General features: G+C 39.2%; 1 protein-coding gene across 1 annotated transcript in view; it reads right to left on the bottom strand.

Annotated features, from left to right (window-relative positions):
• Positions 1-20,383, bottom strand: part of CCDC175 (coiled-coil domain containing 175) — a 61,617-nt gene that overhangs the window by 4,167 nt on the left and 37,067 nt on the right. Inside the window, exons 14-19 of the mRNA XM_057732617.1 lie at positions 16,479-16,617; positions 12,049-12,128; positions 10,472-10,624; positions 7,181-7,283; positions 4,100-4,143; positions 2,603-2,765 (exon numbers count right to left, since the gene is read on the bottom strand). Coding sequence (XP_057588600.1) covers positions 2,603-2,765; positions 4,100-4,143; positions 7,181-7,283; positions 10,472-10,624; positions 12,049-12,128; positions 16,479-16,617 — 682 coding nt within the window. The remainder of the gene's footprint in view (positions 1-2,602; positions 2,766-4,099; positions 4,144-7,180; positions 7,284-10,471; positions 10,625-12,048; positions 12,129-16,478; positions 16,618-20,383) is intronic.

Genomic DNA, 20,383 nt, shown 5'->3' on the forward strand with positions numbered 1-20,383 from the left:
GCTTACAGTACAATTATTGATGATAAATGCTTTCAATTGAATTAACTTTGGCTTCTGGGAAAAAAGAGTAGACCAAATAATAAGAAAATCCTCCTTGTATTTTAAACACCTAAAAACCTAGGAGGAGTGATAACAAATTTCCTTTTCAATGCAGAGCTGAACTTGCAAGCAAGCAAAGGAAATCCTTAAGGCCCAAACAAACAGGGGGTGAAATCCTGAGCAGCGAGAATGAGCTCTCACTTTGTCTGCGGTCAGTGTTGGGAGAGCAGAGAGGATGTGCTTCTCCATAAGTAGGAGGAGGATGTCAGAGAGAAGGCCTTGAATTTCTTCCAGGCAGGCAGATGGGACTGAGAAGCATCCATTAAGATGCCACCTACCCCTCTGGGGAATGGAGGGAGGGAAATGGAATTAAGCAGCATAGAAGGAATTCTGATTGCATCTATCATGTTCTTGTTCTCGAGGGGAAAATATTATCAAATGGCAAAATGTTAAGATTTGTGTTTGATGGTGGATATACAGATAAACAGGTGTGTGTATGTGTCTCTGCGTGTGATTTATATTCAAACTTGCAATATTCCATAATAAATATTAACGGGAACTTGTTCCAGTTGTCAAGAATAAGGACAGTTTAATTAAGAGTCATATATAATGATTGTCTATCAAATGAACTTAAATTTTAATTAGATGATTGTACCATCTGGATGAAATAAAAATTAATGGCACATACTGGATCGGCCTATTATTTATATTTTATTTGGGTTGGTTTTCACTCAAGGCAACTATTACTCTCTTCTGAACACAATACTTTAAGTTGAAAATGGAAGTGGAAATTAAAATCCACGCTGAGAGACCAAATATACAAACTGACAATGGCCAGACCATACACTACAATAGACCCATGCAATGACCATATATGCAACTGGTCCAGAACAGTCATAACTTGATCAGTGACCGCCAATTTCCCTCCTTTATGATCCTTCTTCTGACTCAGGACCAACCAGAGAAAAGCCAAATATGCTCACTAATCAATCACATAGGCTGTACTGCTTCTGGTCAGCCTGCCAGAAGCCATGCAACAACCTCCAATCAGAATATACTTGAAGCCTTCCTTTTTTCCCCAACACTAAACCTCTCCCACTCCCCCACCTGCCTCTGAATCTCTACCAAAAACAAGTGGTGGTGACTCTGAATCCCTTGTTCTACCAAGCTTTATGTCTCAGAGCTTGTTCTCATTTGGGTGGCCTTCCATGTTTTCCATGCTGCAATCCTCTACTTTCCATAAGTTGTCAATAAGACAGTCCGCAAAATACAGAAAAAGGGGAATATGATATCTGTTATTCAGTGGTTTTAGCTTTTCAGTATAATCTATTGAAATTTCCTCCAATGCAAAGATTCCATCAGGTTCCAGACAAAAATGGAAGATTTGCTCATGTGAAAATAGTGCAATTGACACAGAGATGATTTAGCTCTTAAAATTCTGCTTGATCTACAGTTGCTAGGGGTGGCCTGGCCTAGCAAAGAAAATGCAGAGTGAAACAAGACCCACCAGGGAACCTTATGCACTAAGACATAATACGCATCACCAGGCTGGAGTAGGACCACTAAGATAGCTTTTAGGTTGATGTGAAGGTTCACCCACAAAATTCCTTAACAGCTGCTAAAACATTACTTCTTTTGTCAAGCAGTACCCTTGGAACATAGGTTTTTACAAAATATTTAAATGTCTTTAATTGTATCACTTTCTCTCATTTTACTTTTATTTCATCTTATTTTATTTTCTACAACCTACCTTTAATATTGCTTATCTAGTGATGATGCTCTTAAACCTTAATAACCTCTAACAGGTCCGTACACTTGCTACATGACACTATTTTCATTTCACCACTCCACCTCTCCCCTATGCTCTTTTCTCCTTTCTCACCAGCTCTCTCTACCTCCACCATCCCACCTTCCCAAGGGATTCCACCCCTGGGACCTCTGGGCTGTACTGTGCAAGGATTCACCTCCACTTCTCACTGCAGCCCTGATCTGGGCTGAGTTGTGTAGCCCTCATGTCTACATGACACTAGAGTAGGGACTGAGGATGAAGACTGATATTCCCAGGTTGCTTGCTCATGAGTCAATCATGTTATATAGGATGTGTTAACATCTCAGAAGCCCCAGAAGGCATCACTAGAAAACAGCAGCTCTTGTTGTTTTTAATGCTGTTGCTGTTTTCAATGCTAAACTCAGCTCAGGAAGAAAAAGCAAAATGATGTTCAATATCTTCTGTTTAAGAATACAAGGAAGTGTGTGAAAGAGTTTAAAAAGATTTTTGGTGAGGGGGCGACATTTTAAAAAATCAGAAAGAAGTTGAGACTCAGTTACTTAAGAGGTTCACTCAGATGGAAGGGAGACCTGCCCAACACTGCTGTATTACCAAATTTAACCCCACGAAAGATAATCAACATTCATTGAACTTATGTGACATTAGTGAGGATGGAATATTGGGGATCACTAAATTATTGGTTGGCATCCTTCTCTTTTTTTGACTATTTTTGATGTCACCAGCTAGAGTAAAATAGCAGAAAGTGTTACCGGAAGCTCTTGAGGTGTTACTTACTGAGAAGGTCTGTCTGCGATTCCTGTTCCATAAGAAAACGCATCTCTTCAATGTCCACTTGAAGCCAAATACTGATTTGCTCAATTTTTTCATCTCTTTCATTCAGCTTCTCTATCAGATTTTTTATTTCTTGCAAGGTTTCATTACCACTCTCTATTAATTCCTTAAAAAAACAGCATTTGGGGGTATATGAATATAAATTGCAACAAAATAAATTAAAACATTTTGTATGAGTGAGTCATGTACAAGACAAAAATACATATGCAAAATTGGTACTAGTCACATGAAATAAGTGTCTGTATGCAGCAAATTCAAAAAGTTCTGTAAAGGATCTCAGAAAAGTGGATTAGCAAATGAGAAGATTTAATGGAATGCTCACTGAACTCAAAATTTTAACTGTGTAGGGTAGTAGTGGTGGTAGTGGTGGTGGTGGTGGTGTGACAAAGCCAGCTCATCTTAGGAGCTGCACAGAATTGCAGAGGAGATTTGGCATGGCTTAAAGCTTAAGAGAAAGGACTTTGGAATCAGGCTGAATCTGAGTTTTAAATCCCCATAAGTTCATCAACTGTTTGGTCTTTGGCAAGTCAAACTCTCTGAGCCTCAGTAGCTTCATCTAAAAAAAGCAGTACTAACACTTCCCTTATCCACTGTTTTAAGGGTTAAACAAGGATCACATGTAAACTTTAAATACTTAGAAAGTGGCAGAACCAGGATTTAAACTCCAGTCTACCTGCCTCTAAAGGAGAGAGGGGTGGAGATGGTGCAAGGCTGGTAAAACATGGAGGAGAGATGGAGTTCAGAATTGACAACTTTGTCCTAGAATAATGTGTTCAGCTTGCGCTTGAAAAAAAATGTCGTTCCCCCCTTCCCACTTTAACTGAAGTGGTAGAGTGGGAAGACAGCTTCCCAAAGGGTTAAGATTTCATAGGGACACTGGGTACTCTTAAAAATAAGACAACAGGCCCAAAATGGAGTTGTTTACACTAAACCCTACATTGCCAAACTGAGAGACTTAATTACAGCTTCTGCTTTCCCAGAAATGGAATCTTAAACCAGTCAATCAGGAATCTACCTCATCAGTACTAGTCAGGTAATTTGCCTAGTAGACCCCTGCCAGCCCAGAAAGGAAAGTGGCCTTGCAATAGCCAAGCTGCCTTTTCTGTCTAGAATAACTTCCTTGTTCCTGCTCCCTCCTGCCTATGAAAGTCTTTCATTTTGTACAGCTCCTCAGAGCTCCTTCCTGTCTGCTAGCTTACGCATTGCCTGATTCATGAAGTATTGAATAAAGCCAGTAAGATCTTTACAATTTACTCTGTTGAAATTCATTTTTTAACAGCACAAAGGACATGTTTTAGGATATGATGATCACAGTAGCTCTGTCATTCCCCCAAAATCCTGACCTCCTTCCTTATACACCCACATGTACACACAGACACTAATTATGTAAGTGAATATCTTAGAAATATGATATTTACGGAGAAACACAAAAAAGCTCACCTTCAGTGTAGTCCAAAATTCAGCCCACAAATCCGAATATTGTGCTAAATTAAAGATTTTTAAAATGCAAAGGTTACTGAAATAATTTGAACATTTTTATTACATTAACACTATTTGTTTGTTTTTCAAAAATTACTTTTATCTAAAAATTTCTACTTCCAAAATGTCAGAATAACACTTGCCCTCCCACTGTAAACAAGGAGAAAATGGGACTAAATGTATAAAACAAGTATATTTGTTTCAATATCCAGTTTTCAGAGAGTGGAGAGTGGGCAGCACAGAACTATGACACCTAAAAGAAGGGAGAGACCTGTGAGTCCTATGGTCACTTGTCTCTCTGCTGGGGATGCAAGCAGAGCAAGGCAGTCTTACACACAGACACAGAAATCTGTTCAAAGAGCAAATTGAATCCAGCAATACATGAAAACAATAATAGCTTTAGAACAAGTGGGTTTTATCCCAGGAGTGGAAGATTGGTTTGACATTCCAAAATCAATCAATGCAATTTCCCATACTAACCTCATAAAGGAGGAATACCACCTGAGCTGCTTGAGATGCTGAGGTCATTCACACAGGCACTGCTTGCCTTACGTGACTGACCCCTCCAATAAATACCCTGGACACCCAAGCCCCTGTGAGCTCCCTGCCTAGCACCACTTTGCATGTGTCACACATCCCTGCTGGGGGAATTAAGTGCATCTCTGCAACCACTGGGGGAGGACACCTGCAAGCTTGCACCTGGTTTCCTCCAAACCCTTTTGCCCTTTGCTGATTTTGCTCCCTTTTTCCTTCACTATAATAGGCAATAACCATTAAGTATAACAACTTCTGAGTCCAATGAATCCTTCCAGCAAATCATCGAGAATGAGAGTGGTCTTGAGGACCTCTAAAACAATACTAAGAGCTGCAAAATCTTGCTGAGAAAAATTAAAGAAATTCTAAATAAATGGAGATATATACTGTGTTCTTGGATTGGAAGTCTTCATTTGGTTAAGATGTCAATTCTCCCCAAACTGATTTACAGATTCAATACAAACCCAGTTAAGATTCCAGCAGGGATATGTGTGTGTGTGTGTGTGTGTGTGTGTGTGTGTGTGTAGATTAATAAGCTGATTCTAAAACACATGGACATCAAAAGATCTAAAATAGCCAAAATAATTCTAACAGAGAAGCACAAATGTGGAGAACTTGCATTACATGATTTGCAGACTGAATATGAAGCTACAGTAACCAGGACAGCACCACAGTGCTGTAAAGTTAGATATTTAGAATAAAGGGACAGACTCATAAAACTGATTTTTTAAAAAAGTTGTTTGGGTAATACAATGCCATAAGGAGCGTCTTTTCAAAAATGGTACTGGCACAACTGAATATGCAAAAGAAAAAACCATGACATTTCAACCCTTACCTCATACCATACAAAAAAGTTAACTTGAAATGAATCAGGGATCTAGACATAAAAGCTAAACTAAAAAGTAGTAGAGAAAACACAGAGAACTTGGCTTAGGCAAAAATATATTAGATAGGACACAAAAAATACTAACCCTAAAAGATAAACTAGATAAAAGAGACTTTGTTCAAAAGAAAATTTTTAACTTTTTTTCCAAGACACCATTAAGAAAATGAAAAGTCAAGCCTCAGACTGAAAAAGGACTCATTTCCAGACTATATAAAGATCTTAATAAGAAACACAAGCAACACAAAGCAATGAGCAAAAGATTTGGACAGACATGTGGCAGACTGTATTTTCCAGAGATGGCCCCACAATACATTTCATCTCTCATGCTCTCCCCCAACACGACGCTGGCACTCCTCTCTTTAGTAGTGATGTCTGGGTCCCCTCCCCCTTGTGCCTGGTGACTGCCTCAACCATTAGGACATTGTGGAAGTGGCACTCTGACTTCCAAGGTCAAGTCACAACAATGCCATGAACTCCCACTTTGTTTTCTTGGGATACTAGCTTTTGGAACACAGCAGGCCAAGCAGCTACAGGCACGGAGAGGCCACATGGAGGTCTTCTGGTCAACAGACTCCCCTGAATTCAGCTGAGAGCCAGCATGGACACCAGGTGTGTGATGTCTTCAGATGCTTCCAGTCCCCAGCTGCTGAACTACCCCCCAGCCATCAAGCTGCCCCAAGTGATGTCATGTAGAACAGACATGAATTGTCTCCATGAAGTTGTAACCAAATTGACAATTTGTGAGCAAAGTACTTTGTAATGTTTGTTATGCTGTAATAGATAATTTGTTCACGACACTTCACAAAAAATGATATATAAGTGGTCAAAAAATATGAACAGATACTTAACAACCTTAGTCAATAGGAAACCTTAGTCAAAAGGAAATACCATTACATATCCTGTAAATGGCTAAAATGTTAACAGTTTTAAGTGTCTTGACAATTTTAAGTGCTGGTGAGGATGTGGGAGTATCTCATTGTTAGTGGGATGATAAATTTATACAACTACTTTGGCCAACTGGCCATTTCTCATAAAGCTAAACCTGTTACACTAATGGCGTAACCCAGCGATTCCCCTCCTTTGTATTTAGCCAAGAGAAATGAAAACAAATATTCTCAAAAACACTTATAAACAAATAGTAACCCCAAACTGGAAACTATCCAAACGTCCTTCAGCTAGTGAATGGATAAAGGAAATATGTTATATCCATTTAATGGAACACTACTATACAGCTGTAAAAAAAGAGCCAGCGATGATATATGCAACAACATGGATGGATCTTAAAAAGCAGTTTGCTGAGTGAAAGGAGCCAGGTTCAAAAGAGGGCATGCTCTAGCATTCCATTTATATCTAAACCTTTGGGACAGAAGGCACGTCAATGGTTTCTAGGAACTGGAGGTAGTGTGGGAAATCAACCACAGAGGGACAACACAAGGGACGTTTTTCAATTGTGAAAATGTTCTGTATCTTTCTTGTGGTGCTAGTGGTTTCAGTGGTATGTACATTTGTCAAAACTCATTGGATTTAATATGCGTGCATTATATGCAAACCAGTAAAATTGATTTCAATAAAACAAAACTTTACTTTTTATGTGTAAAGGTCACCCATGACACATTACTTACTCTGAAGAGCTGTCAGCTGAGAGGACAGGTCACTTGAGCTGCACATGAGGTCTTCTCCTCCCTTTATGTATTGTTCTATGCTGTTCTTCAGGTGTGCAATATACTAGAAATTAAAGGCATGTGGTTGCTTTAAGCCATTCAGTTATAGTAGGTTAGTTACCCATGCAGTCACTTGGCAAACATTTATTGATTCCTCTTCTGTGCAACCTATCATTCTAGGTACAAGGGCAACAGTGGTGAACACAGCCCTTGTTATTAAGCTTACATTCTGGTGAGGGAGATAAAGAACCTTGTTTCCTAGTAAACATTTCAGCACCCAAATAAACACAATATTTTGCATTTGCCACAAAAATAAACTAAAAGGTATCCTGCCTAAACGCATCGTGTCCACAGGGGGGAAAAATGATTCTTTTGCAAAACGTGTGTTCAATACATGTTACAAGGCAGCAATGCTGCCTCACTGGAGATGTTCATAAGACCTTAGAGAGATGAATCATCAAGTCAGGAGACCCTATGGAATTGTTCACTCTAGTTGGATGTTTCATTGGGTTGGGTGGCAGTGGTAGCAGTGGTTTGGGTTTTAAAGTCACGGCTTTCTGTTCTGACCACCCAATGCTCAGGAACTCTAAACTCTAAGGTCTCCAGGAACTCTGAAAATATGGGCTTTGGGATGTAAAGTTTGTACTGGCCCAGTTTCAAGCAAGAAATAACCAAATACTAAAAACTACTGATAAAAATCTTAGAAATAGTGTCCAGTACCATAAGAGGAGGAGACATGGAACTGTTCCACAGCACTGTTTATCAGCATGTGTTAGAGGGTCTCTCCTGTAGCCTTGATCTTGTGTCATTCTTTGGATGGCTTGTTGGCAGGTTTTATAGTAAACCTAAGTGAAAGCCACTTTAAGCCAAGTCCTAGTCATCATTCTTGCCATCTTTGAACATGGGTCTAAGAGACTTCCCTAGTTCAGCTGGCCTCCCGTAACTCTCTGACTATCCTTGCTTAGTCCCCTTTTGGATCACCTCCTCTACTGTTTACTCTTTCAAAGTTGTCTCTCCAGAACTCTGTTCACACCTCACTGGTCTCATTCAATGCACTATCCCTGAGGAATCTCACCATCTCCCAGGTGTAAATCCTACCTCTATGCTAATGACACCCTGTCAGACTAGTCCCTGGAGCTCCTCACCTGGTGTGATTAGGTGCTCTTGCTCTGGTGACTATGCATATGTGCCCTGAGTAGCCCGTCACACGTAACAACCGAATTGTAATTACCCATTTGTATACCCACCTCCCCAGTTAAGACTGTGAGCTTCCCAAGGGCTTGGGGCAGTGTCTTATTCACATTTGTATTCACTGTGCCTTCCTTAGAGTTTGGGACTCAGTGATATTTAAAATGTTTGTTGAATGAGGGATGCAACCATCAAAACAAACAGTGGTGAGTGAATAAGATAAAAGCAGAGGGTCATCCAGGTGCTTGAATCCAAAAACAAAACTTTTAGATTCAGTCTTTCACGTAGTCAGTTGTCCATTTGCTCACCCATTGCCAAAACAGCAATGAAAATTCCAATTAGATGAATAAATAATCCACATCATCTTGATAGGAAGACAGTCTAGTGGAATATTTCATAGGTGGATGAAATTCCTCACAAGGTTGTTTCAAGACCAGAAGAATGAAGATGTGTCAGATGTGTGTGCAGGTGATGGTACCTGGGCTCTGTAGGGCACATTTACCTTTTCAAAGTACATTAGTACCTCTTACGTGATTTTAATTCTACCAAAAAACACACGATATTAGTGGGATAATTGTTGCCATTTAACCAATAAAAAAAATTGCTCAGAGAGGTAGAGATTTTCCCCTTACTTAGAGTCTTATTGCTGTAGGACCATCTGTATTTTTACAGCTATTAGAATTTTGAAAAAAAAAATATGTAGAGACTCAGTTCCCTAATCTATAAGAGGGACATAACGTAATATCCACATCTATTATCCGGGTTATTGGGAGCATTCAAATGGGACTGAATTCCTCTTACATGTGAGGCATCATGCAAAACACTTGGGACACATTGATACAGATCCTGACGTCTGAGGTCAACCAGGTTTACTGGAAAAAAAAAAAGATATTTTTAAAATTGCACTTCTTTTGCACTTCCAGTTTACAAAGAAGTCATGGTCATGCTATGAATTAGGAGCTATTCCCAGTTTAACGGGACAAAAATGAAGCTCCCAATTCAAGTGATCTACCCAAAGTCACACAGGGTTACCGATGAGTGACAGACTCAAATAAGTAACTCAAGTATAAATAAGTAAAACTTAATCTTTTGAGATTGAGACTTTAATTTTAGGGGTTGGATGAACAAATTCCTTTGCTATGAAAAGAGCTGCAATCGATATAAAACAGATAACCTAACTTTTAAAATGGGCACAAGACCTGAACAGGTACTTCACAAAGAGCCAATTAGCCAACAAAATATAAATAGGTGCTTCATTAATCATTAGGTAAATGCAAGTTAAAACCACAATGGGATACCTCCACACACCGTCCAGAATGCTTTAGTTGAAAAAGGCCAAGTTTCACTGAGAATGAGAAACCAGTGTACTCTCATACACTACTGTTGGGACTGGCAGTTAGCGCAATGTCTTTGGGAGACTAGGACTGTGCACTAAAGGGGACCACATGCCTCCTTATGGCTCTAGAATTCCACTTGAGATGTTTACCCAAAAGAAATATGTAACTACGTTCACCAAAAAACACACCAGAGCGTTCACAGTAATGTCCAAATTAGAAACTCTCTAACCCCGGCATCAACAGTAGAGTGTATAAATATGCTATAGTATAGTCATACAATGGAATGCAATACACACATACAACACAGAACTAAGAATGAATGAATCATAACTTCACTCAATAATAAGAATGAGCCTCAAAAACGTAATGTTGGGCAAAAGAGTGCCTATTGTATCATTCCATACACATAACATTCAAAAACAGGCGAAACTCAGCTATGGTGTTAGAAGTCAGTATAGCATTGGCCTTGCAGGGAAGTTAGTGACAGGAAGGCACACAGAAGATATCTGGGTTCTGTCGATGCTTTGTTTCTTGATCTAGGTGTTGGTTACCCAGTGTGTTCATTAAGCTCTACACTTATGATTTAGGCACTTTTCTGTATGTACTTTAAAGTTTAACTTTAAAACTTAAAGTTTTAAGAGTTATTCTCTCCTTGTCTCCCATAACTAGTACAGGTGTAGACAATCAACCAAGACCACTGTACAAAGTGAAGGGCTCTTACACTTACCTCTTTTAATCTTTTATTTTCCAGGAGCAAAGCATCTGTTTTTAGGTCATGTACATAGATTTCATTTTCTAACTGCTTTAGAACTTCAAAATGAGCTTTGGTTTTAAGGCTTTCGTGATCTCTTAATTGTCTTAATTCTTGCTTCACTTTATTCTGCTCAAACATAAAACCCAAATTATAGAGTTCAACTAGCAGGGCACCAGTGTACTAGGTTGCTTAGACCACATTCAGAGAGGGGTTCTAATAACAACTGACCCTTGAACAACGTGGGGGTGAGAGGCACCAACCCTCTCACAGTTAAAAATTTGCGTATAACTTTGCAGTTGGTCCTCTGCATCCCCAGTTTCACATCCGCTGATTGAACCAAACTTGCAGTACTATAGTACACATTCATTGAAAAAAATCTACATATAAATGGACCCATGCAGTTCAAACTTATGTTGTTAAAGCGTCAATTGCAACTCCTTGACCATCAACAGAGCCTATAGACACCTTCCCTTGAAAAACTTTATATAAACTCCAAAGCTAACGGACTCTGGGAACTGAGTCTATGGATCCCAAGTTAAGAGCCAAAGTTAAGTGGTTGAGACAACTTCGCAAAATAGAATATACTTTGATATATGAACAATTGCCTGGCAAAAATGGGTACAAGGGGAATGGAATTTATGGAGGCTCTTTCAGGGAGGCTCTAGTATTTCTCAAAGGAAGAAGAATATTACTTGAAAGATTTTTCAGAATTCTCTACAGTTTTCTCTACTGAATTCTCTAGTCAGTTTTTAATTATTATGCTGTTATAAGTCACATAATTTTGTACATTATATAATCATCACTAGCAACATCTTATTAAGAAAATAGAATTATATATATAGTATACTTATAATTTTTCCTCTTCATATTTTTCTATTTCTATAATGCATTAAAAGTTACTTTTGACATCAGCGAATCTCAAAGAATATGTTTCATTTTTCATTAACCCACTCCACATAAGTATGTTTATGATTACCTGTTGATTATAAAACTTAAAAAGGTAGTAAACATCTATTTACATCCCATTTCATTCACTCCCTCAACCCCCATAACCTCTGCCCACTTAGCCTTGTCTTCTTAGGAATTTATCAGAATAACAGATCTGAAAAAACCTTAGAAAGCATACTTCAATCTCTACCTTTTAAATAAGGAAACTGAACCCTCCCCCAGTGATTTTCCAATGGTTATAGGTCCCCCCCCCCTTTTTTTTTTTCTACTTTTGGCCGTGCTGAGTAGCATATGGGATCTTAGTTCCCTGATCAGGAATGGAACCCGCACCCCCTGTATAGCAAGTGCAGAGTCTTAACAACTGAACTGAGAGGGAAGTCCCTAGTTATATGTTAATTGCTTCCAAAGTTGCTCTTTCTCTCTTTACACACACACACACACATGTATATGCTTGACTAAAATTTTCAAAACATTGGCATTAACAGGGTAAGTTTAAAAAATGTGAATTTCTTGATAACTCTAATGGTGCTAGCTAAGTATTACTGTCTGTATATACCAATATTCTAATAAAAGAAAAAAGGATGAATAAATTGACTCTTTACCATGTTGTTAAGGTATCTTAAAAAGTCTCTTGACAGTTGAGAAATGTGATCATTCAGTAAATTCTGCTCCTGCTTTTGTGCTATAAAAGAGAGGGAGAGAAAAAATAACTACCCACAGTTTTCTTTAATTAAAAGAAAATAATCAAAATAAGACATGTGCATGGTTTTAAAAGCCCTATCCTATTATAAGGCTTATGACAAAAACCGGAAGTTGAGTGCTCCCCAATGCTGCATCCATGCCTGTGTTTGACTCCTCAGAATCAACCATTTTAAACTCATTTTAACTTTTTCCTCTTACATTTTCTCAAAAAGTTTTTTCTTTAAATTTTTTCTTTAAGAAAATTTTTTCTTTAAAAATTTTTTCCGGATTTCCCTGGTGGCACAGTGGTTAAGAATCACCTGCCAATGCAGGGGACGTGGGTTCAATCCCTGCTCCAGGAAGATCCCACATGCCACAGAGCAACTAAGTCCGTGCGACACAACTATTGAGCCTGTGCTCTAGAGCCTGCAAGCCACAACTATTGAGCCCACATACTGCAACTACTGAAGCCCATGTGCCTAGAGCCCGTGCTCTGCAACAAGAGAAGCCACTGCAATGAGAAGCCTGCGCACCACAACAAAGAGCAGCCCCCACTTGCCGCAACTAGAGAAAGCCCATGTGCAACAATGAAGACCCAACGTAGCCAATTAATTAATTTAAAAAATTACTTTCCCTTCTTCCTTAAATTTTTTCTACTTCCTTCCTAATACAGTAGAGGAGGACATAACACGCTTACTCCCACCGCCACATCTCCCAACTACACCCACAACCTTCATGTTTCCTCCATCTAACCTCCTCGGAAAGTTATGGATTTTGTTTCAATGAATTTTAACTGTTTGGATCATTATGACAAGGCAAATCTTATTCATTGATGAGACAAATGATATAGTATGATTATATTTCCTTTCTTGTATAGTCTTTTTGTTTTTCTTGGAGTTAAAAATAATCTCACTTTTGTAAAAAAAAATAAACTGCTTATATATGTATATATAAGCATGTATATATCATTAATTCATATCAAAATCTATAATAGAATTGTAAAATCTTTCTGAACGTTACTTTCCACATGGTCAAACACATTAGGTAATCCATCACTTCCATTTCTCTGCCCTCTCCCACTGCCTTCTGAACATTTTTCTTTAGTCCTGCTGCAAAGCTGACCTCCTGGGACTTCCCCTTGCATCTCTCTCATGTCGGGCCTTCTGCTCTCTGAATCTCATACCCTCCTCTTTCTCTTGATTTATTTCCTCTATTTGTTGAAGCTAGTTTTGTGTAGCTTCTTGAGACAGAGTAAATGAGATCCTGGATATCTAAATACATCTGTATTCTGTATCTATATTTGACTGATAGTTTGGATGGGTATCTAATGTTGGAAATTATTTTCTCTCAAAATTTTAAGAGCAGTGTCTTCCAAATTCTTTTATGATATTGATGTTAAGGAGTCTGAAACCATTCTGATACCTACTCTTTGGTGTGTAAGATCTGCTTTTTCTCTCTAGAAGCTTTTAGAATCTTCTCTTTCTTCTTTTTTTTTCTCCTGAAATCCAACAGTGATGTGGCTTAGTGTCTTTTCTTTCATATATTGTGTGTATTAGGGATTTGACAGGCCTTTCAAATAAGAAGTTCATATTCTCCAGTCCTGAGAAACATTTTTGTAATATTTCATTGATAACTTTATACTTTCCATTTTTTTTGTCTTCTTTTTCTGGCCCTCCTGGTAGTTGGATATTTGGCATCTCAGAATAGTTTTATAATTTCCTTACCCTTTTATCCTGTTATCTCTTAACTTTTGGTTCTATTTTTGGAGAGATTTCCTTAACTTTTCTTATAATCCTCTCATTGAATTCTAAAATTTTAGTTGTTATATTTTTTATTTCTAAGAGCTCTTTTTTGTTCTCTGTTCTTTCTTTTAAGCATATTGTTTTTTCATAAATGCAATATCTTATTTTATTTCTCTAAGAATATACTTTAAGATATATTCTCTGTACTAAAGAGAATGTATATTCTCAACAATATATAGAGAATATATATGTACTATATATAATAATATAGAGAGAATATATACTCCCTGAGAATTTATCTTTAAAAGTATTCTTATGTTCTTTGTGTTGTCTGTGTTTCCACCAAGTTCTGTTTTCCTGTCTGCTTTAGTTTCTGTCATTTATGTGGAGTTTTCCCTGAGGTGTCTGGTGATCTTTGACTACCCAATCCTACTTAAGAGTGAGGGACTAAAAGGTTTGGTTCCTGGGTGGACTTCACTGTACAGTGATCAGGAAGGGACAAGCCATCTTGTTGGGGGGACTCTCAAATGTTAGATTCTGTGGGCTCCTCTCTGAAACTGTTCAATTTCCTTGGGGAAGAACCCAACCATCTTCTTCAGGGTGGGAAAGGGATTACAGAAGAGTCATAACACAACTGGCTGGCAGGCTTCCTCAAGTTGAGCAGTGGGAGGGGTCTCAGAAGAGCACCTGTCTTCTGCTCTCAGCCATACCTGACATCCTCAAGTTTAGAACACTCTGGCCCAATTTCTCTGCTGGCATTGTCGAGGAATAGTCACTAAGCTGCAAAAAAGAGGGCACTGGATCTAGAGGTCTAACTGCTCGCCATAAAGACGTTCAGCCAAACTTCAGCCCCATGACTCACCTCAGGCTTCACAGTATCCCTGTCCTCCAATGTCCAAGACGTCCCTGGTCCTGTGCAGAGAACTTCTTGCCCTCAAGCTATGCTTCTCTGAGAGCACTTGCTACTCAAACTTCTCTTTCTGCTAATACCTCTATCCAATTACACATTCCAAAAAATTGCTGATATTTATTACCTGTTGATGTCTTCTCTGCCAGTCTCTTTGTACCTGTGAGTTTATATCTTTAAATAAATCTTTTGCGCATATTTTTATGAAGTTTTATTAGGGAGCAAAGATAGATGCATGTGTTTTATCCATCATATTTAATCACAAGTCACATTACTCTTTATGCGTACTGAGCCCTTATATTCTACCCTCTGTAAGTCTCACTGCTGGCAGGTGAAGTATATTTTCCTACTCTCTGAAGCACATTGCTTTCATGTCCCCTTTCCTTCTTTTCTCCCTGTCTTCCCCTCTTTTCTCTACTTTCTTCAGTATTTTACCCCTTTTCTTTGACTTCAGAGAATCAGTCCTTGCAATCTTCTGCAATATATTGCTTATTTTTATACTCATGGTGTTTCTTATATCCTCCACCCAGTGAAAGAAGGGATGGAGGAAGGCTGGGGAAGTAGAAAATTGGGAATAGAGTACATATATGTTGTAAGTCTTGGTAAAAAGTGGTAAAAAAACCTAACTGAGTTGACTAAATGAAAACGTGGCAAAAGTGGAAAATCAGCTGAGGAATGGGAAGCAGACCAATTACCCAGGTACTTTTTCTTATAATATTCTTAAAAATCCACCTTCCTTGATAATTACCACTATTCACTTTGAATATTTGTTTATTTCACATTTGAACATATTGGGTTTCCACGTGACTGCCCTGTTTCGACATGCTGTTTTAATTCCCATCCCCATATTCATCTTTGCCAGCTAGTCAGTCCCACCTCAGTGTACATTTTTTACTCCCATTCCAGTACTTTCTGTAATTTTGGTCCCAGCCTTCTAATTCCAATGGCACTTCTTCCATCATCTAGAAGATAGAAGTTCTGGAAGTTGTCCTGCTTAATAACCTAAATCCTTGGATAATGATCCTTTATTCCCCGAATTCAAAACAAGACTCACACCTCTAGAGACGGTTCTGGATCTGTGAACTTTTGGGTTCAGAGTTAGATGACCACATCCAATTTTTTTGGAGAAAATAATTATTTTTTATATTAAACACAAATGGTTGTGCTATGTAATAAAAGGCAAAATATGCTTTACTTTCAGACACATTTCACATCCTCTAGGAAGCTCCCAGATCTGAGACAAGCTCTTAGCTATCTCTGCCTTAGGAGTAGGTTAGTGAAAAAAATCCAAGGAGTACTTACTGGATAAATGGTTAAAGTCATAGCTGGAAACCAGACATAATTTGTAAATTCATGTTAAGAAACATAAAAAACTTTCCACATGGCTGGAGATAAAGGAGTTTTTTCTACCTTTACCAAGTACAGAAAGAAACCACACAATATAGTTGCTACCAATTCTTAATTTTAAACAGTCTTTAAAAGAGAAAAGGAAAAATTTGACAAGAGTTAACAGGAAGACCTTGGTGTGGAGAAAAGGACATTAGTAAAAGCGGCAAAAACTAGAGAACAGGTAGTTAAAGGTGATGGGAAAAGTGGGGAGAATTTCACCATTGGCTTGTTATGAATGACCCACCTGTGTTAGCAGACAACAGTGAAATCCTTACCTGGGCTTGGGGTCAATTACTAAGTGCTTCCTATGTACCTGTAACCATATCAAAGAGATTTTCAAATTTTCTGTTTTTGTCCGTGTATTCTTCTTCTGCCACCTGAAGCTGTGGAAGATGCTCGACTAGTTCACCTTCCTTTTCTTTGTTAATTTGCGTTTCCTCAGCGAATCTTTGCTTTAAAGACAGTAAAGCTGATTGTCAGGTATGATTTTGGAGAATTCACACAATATTCTAGAATAGAAGGTAAATTCCTTGATGGAGAAAATTCTGTCTGTCTTGGACTCCTCTTATCCTAAGGTGCATAGAAAGGTATCTGGCACATACTAGATATTTAATAAATATTTGTTGGCTGAGTCACTGACTCTCTGGCAATCTATAATGTTAGGAGATTAAATTCACTGGGTTCTCCAAAGCTCCTTTCAGTTCTATAGCCTTACTGCTATGGTTCTATTACCCCTACATTATATGTACCCCCAAAACATATTTGAGAAATTTTCTCTTGATTGATCATGCTTTATGAAAAACAAAAACAAAACCAGAAAGCAAAATAAAATATACAAAACAAACAAACAAAAAAACCCCAAAACAAAATATACACCCACTCTAAGAAATGTGGATGAAAGTGAGAAATGGGAAGGGGTAGAAAGAAATGGATATAAATCTACAATAAATGAGTTAAAAATGCCCAAAGCAAAACGTGAAAATGCTTGCTTATTTATTCAAACTCAGGTTTTATTTAGTTTCAAATGGAATATAGTTGAGTCTCTCTTAGGAAGCCAGGGTGGATTTTAAATAGTGACTAAGGCTCATTCCCTCTTGCAAGAGCACCGGAATTACAACTAACTGCTGAACAATCATTGACAGAAAGACACTGGAACTCACCAAAAGGACACCCCACATCCAGAGACAAAGGAGAAGCTGCAATGAGACGGTAGGAGGGGCACAATCACGTTAAAATCAAATCCCATAAATGCTGGGTGGGTGACTCACAAACTGGAGACCAGTTATACTGCAGAAGTCCACTCACTAAAGTGAGGGTTCTGAGCCCTATGTCAGGCTTCCTAACCTGGGAGTCCAGCAACGGGAGGAGGAATCCCCAGAGAATCAGACTTTGAAAGCCAGCGGGATTTGATTGCAGGACCTCCACAGGACTGGGGAAAACGGAGACTCCACTCTTGGAGGGCACACAAAAAAGTGTGCTCACCAGGACCCAGGGGGAAGGAGCAGTGACCCCATAGGACACTGAAGCAGACCTACCTGCTGGTGTTGGAGGGTTGCCTGCAGAGGTGGGGGGCAGCTGTGGCTCACTGAGGAGACAGGGGCACTGGCAGCAGGGGTTCTGGGAAGTGCTCATTGGCATGAGCCCTCCCAGAGTCCACCATTAGCCCCACCAAAGAGCCTGTAAGCTCCAGTGCTAAGTAGCCTCAGGCCAAACAGCCAACAAGATGTGAACACAGCCCCACACATTAGCAGACAAGCAGATTAAAGTGTCACTGAGCTCTGCCCACCAAATCGGATTAAAGTCTTACTGAGCTCTGCCCACTCAGCCCTACCCACCATCAGTCCCTCGCATCAGGAAGCACCCACCAGCCTCCTAGATACTTTCCTCCACAAGAGGGCAGACAGCAGAATCAAGCAGTATCAGCAGTATTTCGTCTTGTGGAACTGAAAACCACAGCCACAGAGAGATAGAGAAAATGAAAAAGCAGAGGACTTTGTACCAGATGAAGGGACAGGATAAAGCCCCAGAAAAACAACTAAATGAAGAGGAGATAGGCACCCTTACAGAAAAAGAATTCAGAATAATGATGGTGAAGATGATCCAGGACTTTGAAAAAAGACTGGATGCAAAGATCGAAAAGTTTACCAAAGACCTAGAAGAAGTAAAGAGCAAACAAACAGAGATATGCAACACAATAACTGAAATGAAAAATACACTAGAAGGAACCAATAGCAGATTAACTGAGACAGAAGGGCAAATAAGTGACCTGGAAGACAGAATGGTGAAAATCACTGATGCGGAAAAGAATAAGGAAAAAAGAATGAAAAGAACTGAAGACAGCCTAAGAGACCTCTGGGACAATGTTAAACATGCCAACATTCGCATTATAGGGGTCCCAGAAGGAGAAGAGAGAGAGAAAGGACCCAAGAAAATATTGGAAGAGATTCTAGTTGAAAACGTCCCTAACATGGGAAAGGAAATAGCTACCCAAGTGCAGGAAGCACAGAGAGTCCCAGGCAGGATAAACCCAAGGAGAAACATGCCAAGACATGTAGTAGTCAAACTGACAAAAATTAAAGACAGAGAAATGTTATTAAAAGCAACAAGGGAAAAACAACAAATAACATACAAGGGAACTTCCATAAGGGTAACAGCTGATTTCTCAGCAGAAACTCTGCAAGCCAGAAGGGAATGGCATGATATATTTAAAGTGATGAAAGGGAAGAACCTACAACCAAGAATACACTACCCAGCAAGGATCTCATTCAGATTCGACAGAGAAATCAAAAGCTTCACAGACAAGCAACAGCTAAGAGAATTCAGCACCACCAAACCAGCCCTACAACAAATGCTAAAGGAACTTCTCTAAGCGGGAAACATAAGAGAAGAAAAGGACCTACAACAACAACAACAAACCAATTAAGAAAATGGTAATAGGAACATACATATCGAGAATTACCTTGAATGTAAATGGACTAAATGCACCAACCAAAAGACACAGACTGACTGAATGGATACAACAAGACCCATATATATGCTGTCTACAAGAGACCACTTCAGACCTAGGCACACATACAGATGGAAAGTGAGGGGATGGAAAAAGATATTCCATGCAAATGAAAATTAAAAGGAAGCTGGAGTAGCAATAGTCACATCAGATAAAATAGACTTTAAAATAAAAAATGTTAAAAGAGACAAGAAAGGACATTACATAAAGATCAAGGGATCCATCCAAGAAGAGGAGATAATTATAAATATATATGCACTCAATATAGGAGCACCTCAATACATAAGGCAAATTCTAACAACCATGAAAGAGCAAATGCAAGGCAGAAATAGACACAGATGTAGAGAACAAACACATGGACACCAAGTAGGGAAAGTGGGCAGGGTTGGGGGGGGGGAATGAATTGGGAGATTGGGATACCAAACTGTACACTCTAAATATATGCTGTTTATTGTCTGTTAACTGTATCTCAATAAAAGTTCTTAAAAAAAAAAAATAGTGACTAAGGCAAAGATAGACAACTGACATTTACTATCCACTCTCCTGTCCTTCCATATCAGGACTCTTGAGCTTTAGCTGAGCGTGTATGGCTGCCAACTAGAGTGATGCCTCAGCTTCCCTTGCAGGTGGGTGGGACAATGAGTTTGTGAGCAGATGTGGGGCGTGCCATTTCTGGGTCCTGTCCTTACAACAGGAAGCGGCATGGCCCCCTGGGTCCTTCCTCCTTCCCCTGGCGGGAAGAGGATGAGAATGGAAGCTGCGGCTTGGACCCACAGATATTAGCCTCATGCTGAGGATGGCAGAGCTGCCCTTCCAGCCCTCTAGCCCTTCCCTTCAGCCTGTACCGGGAAAGAGAAACAAACATCTCTCTTCCATAATGATCATGTCAGGGGGTCTTCTTAACTAGATACTCAGACTCTTAAGATTTAAATAGGCCATAATTTACCCAGTTTACTCCTAAAAACTTTTATTTTTATTTTTTTCTTTTACCTAAGTTGCATACACACATAATTTAAAGGAAACCTGAGTGCCAGCAGGGCAACGCCAGACATGCTTCCCCAGCGGGAGATGCCCTCACAACACAGTCAACCAGAGGCTAGTTTCCACTGACCCCACCAAAGTGATCACTCAGTGCAAGAGAAAGAGACCCACAGGGGTGAAGGCCTCCATGGCCTAGAAGCCCCATGTTTAAACTGGAACCAACATCTCTC

The sequence above is a fragment of the Hippopotamus amphibius genome, chromosome 4, assembly GCF_030028045.1.
Source record: "Hippopotamus amphibius kiboko isolate mHipAmp2 chromosome 4, mHipAmp2.hap2, whole genome shotgun sequence".
NCBI lineage: Eukaryota > Metazoa > Chordata > Mammalia > Artiodactyla > Hippopotamidae > Hippopotamus > Hippopotamus amphibius.